The sequence below is a fragment of the Poecilia formosa genome, unplaced genomic scaffold (assembly GCF_000485575.1).
Source record: "Poecilia formosa unplaced genomic scaffold, Poecilia_formosa-5.1.2 Scaffold128, whole genome shotgun sequence".
Classification (NCBI taxonomy): domain Eukaryota; kingdom Metazoa; phylum Chordata; class Actinopteri; order Cyprinodontiformes; family Poeciliidae; genus Poecilia; species Poecilia formosa.
This window is the reverse complement of record NW_006800067.1, coordinates 1,224,676-1,237,331: the sequence shown is the minus strand read 5'-3', so window position 1 is coordinate 1,237,331 and position 12,656 is coordinate 1,224,676. Positions and strand designations below refer to the sequence as shown.

The window sequence follows — 12,656 nt, the reverse complement described above, 5'->3', positions numbered from 1 at the left end:
GAAATGTAGATTTAAGGCCTTGTTTTACATCAGCAGTTTTTTTTTTCTCTTGTATCATGTAAGAAGTTTATGAGTCGTGTCAATAACTAATTTATAATGGCAGCTTTTGTATTTGGAGCAAGAAAGCTAATTCATTTTCCGCTCAGGTTGGGGATTTTTAAAAAGCCGAGCAATGACTCAGTGTACTCCTAATGCTAGACCTGGTTTCAGGATTTTCAGATTCGTTTTTTTTTTTTTTTTATTATGCGTAATTTGCAAAATGATACGGAATTATCAAGTGGCAAACATAAAAGTTGTTCCGCTTGTTAGTTTTTATATTCAGCATGGAAAGCTGGATGCAGGTGTAATGCTGATTTGCAGAAAAGAGAAAGCTGGATTTCTTCTGCTCCATTTGTTCATTCTCTGTAGTGCCCATTTTGTTACTTTAGCCATTTGTTTTAGCTTTTAGGCGCTCTCTCAGCCTGTGTCAAACTCTCCGGCTGCAGACTCGTGTCAGCACACAAACACTCTCCTCCAAAAAGCTCGACTTCAAAGAGACAAAAAGAGAGTAAATGGAGGCTCTAAATAATGCATTTGTTTTGTTTTTGTTTTGTTTCTTAAATGAATCTCAATTTCTGACACTTATCGGCAGCATTAAGAGAAGAAATAAATATGCAAAAATAACCCTTTACTCTGTTTGCCAAATTAGCTGTTGCTGGTGAACAACGTTGGTGAAATCCAACGGACAGCATGGGTTGTTGTTGACGCTCCTAGTGGTGCTTCAGGGCTGGATTCACAGCACATGTAGTCACATTCACTGTGATCACATATAGAAAAATCTACTGCACTTAGATACGAATACATGGCCGTCTGCCAGTGACCCTCACAGCTACTTATCACTGAGTCGGCGACAGAGCCACCGCTTTTTCTGCAACAGAAACCAAAAGTCACCATATTATTATTATTATTTTATTTATTTTTTTTTGTTGTTGTTGTTGTGTTGCAGATTTTAAAATAGGCCGAACGTATGTGTTTGTTATTGTGGCAGGTGCCACTTCCTCCCGCATCAGATTGCAGCAGCAAATGATCAGTTCAGACACATCAGGAGTGTGAGGGGCGTGGAGGAGTCTCAAAGTGCTTTTATGCAAATGGCCATCAAAGAGAGGTCCCNCCTTTTGTTAACTCCTCACACATTTGAATGGGTTGCATGTGTAAATAATGTCGCCGCCTTCGCTGTCTGAACACAATAAAACGAACGCAGACGCATCTTTTGTGTGTGTGCAAGTGGATCTAGTGTTAGATTGAATTCTGTTGCTGGACAACTTTGCCAAAAAAAAAGCGGCATCATACAAATGTGAGGTCAGGTTATTCATGAACTCAGCCGCTCTGCATCTACTCTGGTCTTCTTACAACTGCGGCTGTCTGGAGGAAAAACAGAGTGTTTTAACCCGACCCCGTGGACCAAAAGCTTTTACTGACGCTCCTTTTTTGCAAGTTTTCTTTCTCTCTTTCGAGACAACCTGGATTTGAGATGTGATTCCCTCACTAACTCTTAAACACTGTCTAAAATTTCCTGGTTGTTACTACATGTCTTCAGCAGTCAAACTTAAGCTGTCACTCACATTTCCATCGACATGTCTACAGGGCCACAGTAGGAAAGCCCTGTGGATTTGAAGTTGGGAAAAAGTCATTACACAAGTGAAATTTATCCTCACTTTTTCAGGAAAGAGCTGATATGTAGTTTGGCAGATGGAAATACCTGTTGTGAATCAGTTCTGATGGAAATGTTGCCCTTGACTGGTCATATGAAAGATCGTTTTTGTCTGCAGAGCATGAACAGCCAGTACCTGCTCACATAAAGGACAAAGAACAACACAGTCAGTTCACGTCTTTCTCCCCGTTCATATTGCTTATATTCATATTTCTGGTTGGGTATTAGAGACTGCAAGCTGTATTTTGGTCCTGATATTTATACTGCAAACCCTTCACATTGGTTTTATAATAAATGTGAATTGTATGTAGGCACACACAATGGCATGCTCTGCTCTGCTCTGCTCTGCTCTGCTGAGTGAAGAAAAACAAGTTGTTGCAACGTTGAGAGATATAAAGTGTGTCTTGCATGTTTACTACACAAAATGCTACATCCTTTTATTTTGCATGTGATATGCTGACAAAGTCATTAAAGAGCCAACAAGGAGGAGAAATTATAAGCAAGCCTGCAGGACACCATGTTGCTGACAAACACAGAACAAAGGGGGGACTGTTGCTTTTGGTGCCAGGGTGACAGAAAATGTAAAGATTATCGGTGGATTTTAGGGTCTCGTTTAAAACAAGAACACACTAAGAAGTCAATGAACCATCCAGTGTTTTTTTATTTTTTTATTTGGTATTTCTATCTCATAAAGACGGAGTTTAAAGCAGATTCTGATGTATATGTTGTTTTACCTCCAGTATATGAGCTCTTGCTTTGTAGGGAAAACAACATCTCCATAGTAGATGCTCTATGTTGGCAAAAAAACAAAAAAACACTGTATACCAGCTAAAATCAAAGATATTTTAAAATCTTTAAAAGCATTTATTCTTGAAAAAAAAAAAGTATTTTCAGTAGCATTTAAAACTTTCTAACAGTGGAAGCAGATGTTTACTTTTAATATTGCTGTAAACAGATGGAAAACAATTTCAAAGCTTATTTTTAACCTCAGGTAAGAATGGCTAGTCTGATGTTATAACTTAGCAAACTTAAATTTTCTTATTTTCATTTAGCCAGAACATACATTTGAAACAAATATCTTAACATATGTCTCTGAAGATTGTTGGTAATGTGTCAGAAGATTATGTCTTTTTAGTCGTTTTGGTTTTTGTAAAATATTATTTGGAATCTAACAAGTTGATACTAGCTTGTAAAATTAACCGTGCATCCCGTAGTGTTTACTATTATTATTATTATTATTATTAGTAGTAGTAGTAGTAATAGTAAGTAGGTCCTTCCTTAAGAAGTTGTTCATATAGGACTGGAGGAAACTATAGGCTCTTTCATCTCAATAAAAAAAATTTAAACCTTACCCTTATACATTTATAAAATGTAAACTATAAAAATTGGTTTGCACCTTAGGAGGAAAACATTCAGCTACAAAACAGTTTGGAATATTGCAGTAGCAATAATTATGACCATTAATCCGAACTTTTCAAACCTTCGTTCATATCATCATCTTATCTCCTTTGCTCTCCATGAATGTTGCGTCGCTGTCACTAAAATCTGCATCACATTATATTATTAAAGTCTAGTGAAAGTTTATCAAATTGGCCGCCAAAGATAGTTTTAAGACTTTTAATGCATGAAACTGAAATACAAAATATTCTACCAAATATTGGATCCAAGCACTTATATGCATGTTGCAAAGATGACTGAACGTTAGTCTACTGTACATTTCTCGTTGATCTTAGCATTGTCACCTTTGGTCTCTCCATTGTCAGCTGTTCAACCGAGCGACACAACAACGCTTTAATAAAACCAGGAAATTTCAGACGAGTTCACTGGAACACAGAAAATGTCAAGGGCGAAAAGCTGAATCTGAATTTAGTGGTTTTGTTAACAGTCTGTGAGGACGTTGCCAGAGAAGCTCATTCTCATGCTTTAGATATTGGATTCAAGCTGTTTTGTTTCCTGTTTGTCAGCCTCTTCTAAATTTCCTTGCAGCGCTACAGAGGCAAACATATCATGGCTGAGCACAGCCCACTAAGTTGCCCCTTGCGCTCCAATAAAAATTAACTCACCGGGGTTCCAGCTGTAAGCCCAGGATTCCTGTGGTGTCAATCACATAATCACCCTTTAAATTTTTCACTGTAATTTTACTGAGGTTTGGGATTTGAGCTCATTTATAAATGGGCCGCAGATCAAACTGAAGGCTGAGGGAATCGTGTCATGTTTTAATTATCATTTAACAAGAATGTTAAGTGCAGGAGAAAACGTGTAAAATTTCGCTTCCCTTTTTTTAAAAACACTGAAACATCAGAGGCTGCTTAGCAGATTATTATAAGTTTGTATTAACCATAGTTGTGAGGATATTTTTTTTTTTTTTTTTTTGATATTTGTTTTTTGATAAAGTAGTTTCTGAACTGGCCTTCTTTCAGTAAGGATCAAAAAGTTTGTATTTTTCATCTTCAAAAGAGGTCAACTTTTAAAAAAATGCATAAAATATACCCCATCCAACTGTTATTAAGTGGCTTTTTTTTTTCTATAAGTGATGAGGTTGTTTTGTCCCTCTTATTAATTGGAGTGAAATTGGACAGAGTGACTCAGAGGGGTGTTACTGGAAGGTGTCAGACACATAAAGCAGGTAATTATAGAGACAGGAAGAGATAAGGAAACAGAATGCAATTAGCCTGGCAAGCAGAGCTTCAAATTGCTCTTCTTAGGATTTCTCACCTCAGCTTGCTATTGTTCATGCTATCCATGTCCAAACGGATCTGTGGTCCCTTTGCCCTCCAGCTCGGAGCGAATAAGAAGGTTTGCATTAATCAAATGGTATATGCAGAGCTCAGAATGGCAGTCAGGGCCAGATTTTAAATGTATGTATTCAGGTATGGCTCTCTGTTTTGCACACATAAGCTGCTGAGAGCTTGGCGTAAATCAGAGCCATCAGATGTTTTTCTCTACTTAACATCCAAGGCTGAGAGGATTTCTAAGAAGTTAATTTGAAATGTAGATTTAAGGCCTTGCTTTACATCAGCAGTTTTTTTTTTCTCTTGTATCATGTAAGAAGTTTATGAGTCGTGTCAATAACTAATTTATAATGGCAGCTTTTGTATTTGGAGCAAGAAAGCTAATTCATTTTCCGCTCAGGTTGGGGATTTTTAAAAAGCCGAGCAATGACTCAGTGTACTCCTAATGCTAGACCTGGTTTCAGGATTTTCAGATTCATTTTTTTTATTATGCGTAATTTGCAAAATGATACGGAATTATCAAGTGGCAAACATAAAAGTTGTTCCGCTTGTTAGTTTTTATATTCAGCATGGAAAGCTGGATGCAGGTGTAATGCTGATTTGCAGAAAAGAGAAAGCTGGATTTCTTCTGCTCCATTTGTTCATTCTCTGTAGTGCCCATTTTGTTACTTTAGCCATTTGTTTTAGCTTTTAGGCGCTCTCTCAGCCTGTGTCAAACTCTCCGGCTGCAGACTCGTGTCAGCACACAAACACTCTCCTCCAAAAAGCTCGACTTCAAAGAGACAAAAAGAGAGTAAATGGAGGCTCTAAATAATGCATTTGTTTTGTTTTTGTTTTGTTTCTTAAATGAATCTCAATTTCTGACACTTATCGGCAGCATTAAGAGAAGAAATAAATATGCAAAAATAACCCTTTACTCTGTTTGCCAAATTAGCTGTTGCTGGTGAACAACGTTGGTGAAATCCGACGGACAGCATGGGTTGTTGTTGACGCTCCTAGTGGTGCTTCAGGGCTGGATTCACAGCACATGTAGTCACATTCACTGTGATCACATATAGAAAAATCTACTGCACTTAGATAGGAATACATGGCCGTCTGCCAGTGACCCTCACAGCTACTTATCACTGAGTCGGCGACAGAGCCACCGCTTTTTCTGCAACAGAAACCAAAAGTCACCATATTATTATTATTTATTTTTTGTTGTTGTTGTGTTGCAGATTTTAAAATAGGCCGAACGTATGTGTTTGTTATTGTGGCAGGTGCCACTTCCTCCCGCATCAGATTGCAGCAGCAAATGATCAGTTCAGACACATCAGGAGTGTGAGGGGCGTGGAGGAGTCTCAAAGTGCTTTTATGCAAATGGCCATCAAAGAGAGGTCCCCCACTGAATCCGAATGTAATTGTCTGAGTCATTCCCTTCGGTCGGCCTCCGGTTTCCATTGCAACTGTCAGATGAACGACTGTCTCCCAAACAGAAAATAGAAGACGGAGCGAAAGCGGAAAGCTCAAGAAAAACATTGCAATCTCCCGTCTTATTCTATCGAGGTAAAGAGACATGGGTGAAAATGGGAGTGGGGGCAAGGTCGCAGCTCATATAGAGGATATATATATATAACATCGGACGACAATGAAATGAAAGATTTCTAAACTCAGATAAGCTTGTGACAACGTTATAGTGTTTTGTCAGTTTGGCAGGATGGTTTTTGTCCCAATTTTTCTCTATTTAGAGAAGACTTGTCAGTCCGTTCTGGCAGAAAAGCAATAAAGCTATTTTTACCTTGTGTTACAGCTGCATCTCTTACTTCTGCGCTGTTGTAGAAATGCTCCACAAATTGAACTCTTCCTCCCATCTTAGATTTGATGATAGAGGGAGGCGGGCGACGCTGGATATATTTTTGTTTCCAGCGTTTGTTTAGCGCTCCGGTGTTCCTTCCCAACTGTTGCCATTTTAACGCCCTCCAGATTTACAGCAGGGTAGCTGTGAGGCTGTCGTCTCATTTTCCTCCGTTAACAAGCCCTCTGTTTATATAGGATTATGCTTGTCTGCTTGTTTATTCTGCCTCGCTTTATTGTCTAATTACTCAAAGTACAAAACCCAGCCGTTTAACTTTTTGCTGCTCTCACGACAAGCTGATGTGGGTGATTCATGATGCTGTTATGTCTGTCCCTGCTTTGCAGCGTTGCCGGTCATGCAGGTGACGATTGAGATCACCAGGCAGCAGGTGGAGAAGATCTTCGGCCTCGATGAGTACTGGTGTCAGTGTGTCGCCTGGAGCACCACTGGAACGCAGAAGAGCCAGAAAGCGTACATCAGGATTGCTTGTGAGTGCACTTAAAACGATCTCACTGTCATTACGAATGCATGGGTTTCTTAACAAGGTGCTCACATTTGCATGCCTAGGTGTAATAAGAGCTTAGGATCAGAACAGGGACAGACATGGACTGACTCTTATTTAACAATTAGTTTGAAAAATCATTGCGACCACAATCGTAGAGTTGTTAAAATTAAGCTATAGTGCCCCCTGTAAAAGTGTTAATACTCACTTTTTTGTGCTTTAGCCTCAAATTAAACTTATTCTGTTGGGATTTGAGGTGACAGGGCAGGTGACTTTCTGCAGATCCTATTTAGTTCAATTCAGTCTATTTATGTGGCACATGAAAACATTTTAGCGTACATATAGGAAAATAGAAACGCTGAATTTATCTGATCTGACTTTGACTCTGTCCTTCTGGACGACCAGGATGCTTTCATCTAAAACTTTCCACTGTAACTTTGGATGTTTGTTCAGGATCATATTGCTGCTATAGGAGGTGAACCTCCAACCCAGTTTCAACTATTTCACAGCGTCGGACCGCCTGGATGGCCCTGTTCTCATCCCATCCATTTTCCATCGATGGCATGTTTAGGGTTATGTGTGGTTTTAATTTTCTGCTACACAGAACAGTGTAAACATAGTTTAGTGTTGGTCTTATTTAACCAAGTCTTTCACATGTTTGATGTATCCTCTACATGATTTGTGTGAAATTGAAGAGAAAACTTCTCGTGACTTTTTCTTTTTTTTTTTCATAAAGACCAGATTTGTGGCATATATGACTGATTGATGCTCTGCTTGCTCTGCCTCTCAGTTTAGGTTCTGTTTGATTATTGATTAAAATAAAGTTTTAGAGATTTCTTTAATGCTGGATGGATTCATTTATTAAAACCTGATTTTTAAATCTCAAAAAGACTCATCTGCTGCGTCCTTAATGACGACATTGGGAGAAAACTTATTGCATTGAGTTATATTTAGGAGTACAAGAAGGCCAGAAAACATGCAAAGAAAACTATTAATGTTTTTCAACCTCAATATTATGTAATATTTTCAAGTGGTCTAGCTAAAAAAAAAAAAAAAAATCTAAAGAATCCATTAGAAGTTGTGGCTGTATTGGACAAAAATGTGAAGATGTTTTAGGGATAGGAGAATGTTTGTTCCTGTGATTCTGATTATTGAATGAACATTTCTGAATACTGCAGGAAGAAAGGCAAAAAAAGGGGGGTAAAAGGGGAAAAAGTGGAACACTAGATTTAAGTATTCATGAGCATATTTCTCACGAGCTACAGTATATCAGCAATGATCCCTGTGAAAGTAACTTGAATAAAAACAGAATTGAAATTTATTGCTGTGCAGCAATCATAAATCTGCCTGGGGAACACAGGCGCATCCCTCGCCGCCGCCTCAAAAGCTTTATTAGAAGGAGTCATTTTACATTTGAGCATTTTACAGCATTCTGCCTATTAATTCCCACATAAATATGTATTATTCCAGACACAGGCAAATGCAGCGCAGGCTCCAAACCACAAGGCTTTTTCGAAAACACACATTCATTATCTACCCTTGTTGGGGATCTTAACAAAGTCAGATAGATGTAAGATAAGGACATACACATGCCTTAATAGCCATGCATCAGGACACATTTCCAATATTTATCCGCACCCCACTTACACTCGCATACTTTAGAGCTTTCTAGAGCTGTTACGTCTCGAGTGTCCTCCAGTCCCCTTTTATCTGCTTTAATTAAATTAAATGTCATGAAACTCTCCGCTTGTCTCAACGTTTCCTCCAGTGTGATCGGTCAGGACAGGCTGAACATCCCGTTTAAAGGAATTCACCCTCAGCCCCTCGCAAACACGATAACACATTGCTTTGCTCTGAGTCAAAACACGGGGTTGAACACATCAAATTTGCACCGAGCCGCCAGCTATCGGCAGCCTGCCTGTCTCATCCGGTCCAAACAGACCTGCGTTTATTCCCTCTCCCGCCTCCTGCAAGACGAAAAAAGCCGAGCCACTTCTACCTGTGCAACTCACAGCTGGGGTTTACAGACAAATATATTGCAGGGCTTGATGCAACTGTAAGATTGCTCAATGAGACATAAAGTGAAGCCCCCGCGCAGCCGGGCGGGCTTTGCAGGAGCTCTTGTCCAGGCGCCTTGGGGCATTGTTTTCGTGCGGCTGCTCCAAGCCGACACACAGATGGGGGCCGGAGGCTGCCTGAGGCTGGGGGCTGGTGAGGGGGGAGGCTGGGTGGGAGGAAGGGGTAATGCAATTGCTTTTGCTCAGCGCAGGTCCCTCTGGCAGCAGACAAACATCTCCGAACCAGCCAGGCAGCCTGTAATAAGCAACATGGTTGGTGCCACTGATTCCACTGTGGCTTAGAGGCCAACTGGAGTGCGACACGAGGCCACGGTTGAACATTTCAGGGGCTGGAATTTAAAAAACATCACCAGACCCAGTTTGTTTTTGGGCTTTTTTGTTTTTTTCAAAGGATTTCTTTCAAATGTCATGAGCTCTAACAAACATCCTAATTGGTTGTGTTTCCTCTCCCCGTCTTTCTTTGTGCAAGACCTGAGAAAAAACTTTGAGGAGGAGCCGCAGGGTAAAGAGGTGGCATTGGACCAGGAGGTGTTACTGCACTGCCATCCCCCCGAGGGAGTGCCACAAGCCGAGGTGAGACACAGATACAGAAGATATTTATAGGCTCACATCCAGCATCGTTTTACTCTTTCCTCTCCTAGAAGGCGGGTGGGAGAGAAGGGGGGGCGCAAAGAGCAAAAAGTGACTTTGCTGCATCTCCGAGGGAACAACCATCCCTGTATGGATAAATTACACCTCTAATTATTCCCTGTTATTGATTTATGATCGCTTCCACATCTCTGAGAAGCCATACATCACATCATCTCGTCACATCACTCAGGATGGGCTCGGAGGCTTCACTCCCCATTTGGCATCTCTAAAGGCCCGTCCATAATGAATGGCTCTATTTGTCTCACTCTCTCCTTATCTCGTTCTGTCTCTCTCCTCTCTTGTTCTGCTTGCGTCGCTTTCTCTCCCCTCTCATATTTTGCCGGTGTGTGTTTAGAGGGCCAGAGTGGTGCCAGCTGTTTCACCTCATGTGCTGCATCCTCCCCGGTCCCAGATAGGCACTAACTGCTCTAATAACAACACAACAGGAGCCTCGGCTGCTAGCTCAGACAGCCCAGAGACGAGAGCCAGCAGACAAGCCAATCACAGCTCGACAGTGCAGGGACTGTTTGGAGAGAAATGGGAAGGAAGGTGCCAACCGCGGTTCAACAGAAAAGAACATCAGAGCAGAAGTCACCGCGGGAGAAAGCAGAGATAGCGCGCGCAAGAGGAAGAAAGCCCAATTATACGGCGTATCGCAACTGGCAGTAATACCAGCAACAATGCTGCCATACCATCGCTTCTCTGGAGACGGCACGGGGTCAAGTGAGAGCAGCAAAACAAGCGAGCCTGTCCGTGAATACACCAGGACGGGAATAACTTCAATTTTGTCTTCTGAAAGAGAAGCGAAGGCACTGCAGAGCATGATTGGCTTTGCTCACAGGCCACCAGCAGCTGCAAAATAAAAGCGGCTCTCTTCACAGTATAAAGTAATACATTTTCCAATCAGTTGGCTATACGAGTAAAATTTGTTCCCAGCACCAAACCGGCCTTCGTGTCCTTGTTTTGCATGTCGTAGTCTGTCCTCTACATGATATCTGCTCGCCGCAGAGCGCGTTTCTGTTGATCTGAGCCGAGTTCTGACCGTGGAAATATGTTTTTCAGGTGGAGTGGCAGAGGAACGAGGACGTGCTCGACCCGTTGAGTGACCCCAATTTTTTCATCACACCTGACAACAATCTTGTCATCAAAAAAGCCCGCCTTTTGGACACGGGCAACTACACGTGCGTGGCCAAAAACATCGTTGCTCGCCGCAAAAGCAACTCCGCCACGGTCCTGGTCTATGGTAGGTCACGATATCTTCTTTTAGCAGATGTTAAATGGTCTTGGTGCAATTTTTTTTCTTCAAATTATGCAAACCGAGAAACTGCCCAAAGGAATCATTTCATGTTTACTTTCTTCTTGTATTCCACATTTCCACATTAACCTCTGTGTGCTCCCCTGGATGAAACATACCGGGTTGCAGGTTTTTTGTCCATTGCGCAGTTGCAGAGCCCACTAAAGGATGCATATCCCTTGAACTTATTCTCATTTTGTTGTGTTACAACCACAAACGTCAGTGTATTTTATTGGTACCTTATCGGATAGAACGACACAAACTAGCACAGCATCGATGAAGGAAAGTGATCCATGACTTTATAATCTTTATTCAAATGAAAATAGGAGAAGTCTGGCAGTGTTTGCATTCAATCCCCCCGAGTCACATTGACTTTCTATGCGACTGCAGCTGAAAGTCATTTGGGGTTTGTTTCTACCAGTTTTTTTTTTTCCTTTCAATTCTGCTTTGCAAATTAGCTGAAGCTCAGTTAAACAGCATCTTTGAACATCGTTTTTTGAGTCTCTCTGTAGATTCTCAACTGGGTTTCAGTCTGGACTTTGACTAGGTCATTCTAGCACATGAGCATACTTTAATTTAAATGTAGCTCTGGTTGTATGTTTTGGGTCGTTGTCCTGCTGGAGAGTGAATCTCGATGCCAGTCGCTCTAACATTTCTGGACATTGTCTCCAACTTGATCGCTCAATCTCTGCGTATTCTAGAGTCACCATGGGCTTATACTCATTAACACTCTCATCGCTTCGGCCCGTCAGTTTAGTCTGGTGTTTAAGCATTCGTTATTGCTTTTTTAACCTAACACTGGTTAAAATGTCAGCGACTTTCAACACCAGTTTGCTGTGTTTATTGGTCTTTTGATGCTTTTGGTTCCCTAACAAGCCCCTGAGGCCAGAACTGAACAGCTGCATTTATAATAAAGTCAAATCACACACAGGTAGAGACTATGTACTAATTAGAAATCATCTGAAGACAAAATATATGGGGTTTTATTGAGCAGAATCAGAGGACAGGGAGCATGAATACAAATGCAGAGCACACACATGACATTTGAAATATGTGCCATTTATTAAACTCATTAATGTTTCTGGTTATAGCGTGACAAACTGGGGCAAAGTTCAAGGAGTACAAATATTTTTTTTGCGAGGCACTGTGTCCATATTTTATGCTGTGATAACTACAAAGCAGAGCATTACAAATGAGTGACATATGGTGGCAGCTTGCACCGTCAGGTCCACATTTCTCACCAAGCAGTACATTTTGCTAGTATAGCTGGACGTTAATTACACCAACTTAAATGTGTGTCTGGCAGTCATTCTTATAAAAGCTGGCAATGTTGGATGCCATGACTGCCATCTTCCTCCCTCTTTGTTGTGGATCCAGTAAGAGAAAAGAAATTGAATTAACAGCAAACTGTAAATAATGACTAGGCCTGATAAGCCAAGTGACCTTTATTAAAATGCAGAGAAACCCCATATTTGTTATCGCAGATGGTTCCAAGTCTAGCACACAATGGAAGCATCCATACATTACAGACCGCCTTTATACTCCGCTGGATACAAACGGGACACTAAAGTCTCTTGGGGATTTCTCACAAAACCACTTTATGAGAGAAAAATGAATATTCAGAAACAATGTCTTAGTCATAGGCTGTTCCTGTTGCGGCTTCCTAAACAGTACAGCCTGGGGTTGTAGTAAAGTTAGAAAACTCTGAATTTTAGCTAAAAACTGATGATAACCCAAAAAATATAAAACACTGTTGCATGTACAGAAAAGAAAGCACACTTCCCTTCTAGTTTAGGGTTTAAGATTATTAGATATATCCCCAGATGTCAAAGACAAACTACGAATTCATGAAATAAACAAACCTCAACTACAAAATCTTGAAGCAGTGTTTGTTTT

At 40.8% G+C, this 12,656-nt stretch overlaps 1 protein-coding gene across 4 annotated transcripts in view; it reads left to right on the top strand.

Moving 5' to 3' along the window:
- Positions 1-12,656, top strand: part of unc5a (unc-5 netrin receptor A) — a 176,621-nt gene that overhangs the window by 112,175 nt on the left and 51,790 nt on the right. For all 4 annotated transcript variants that reach the window (XM_016676130.1, XM_016676131.1, XM_007561579.2 and 1 more), the window contains exons 3-5: positions 6,601-6,744; positions 9,306-9,409; positions 10,529-10,709. In XM_016676130.1, coding sequence (XP_016531616.1) covers positions 6,601-6,744; positions 9,306-9,409; positions 10,529-10,709 — 429 coding nt within the window. The remainder of the gene's footprint in view (positions 1-6,600; positions 6,745-9,305; positions 9,410-10,528; positions 10,710-12,656) is intronic.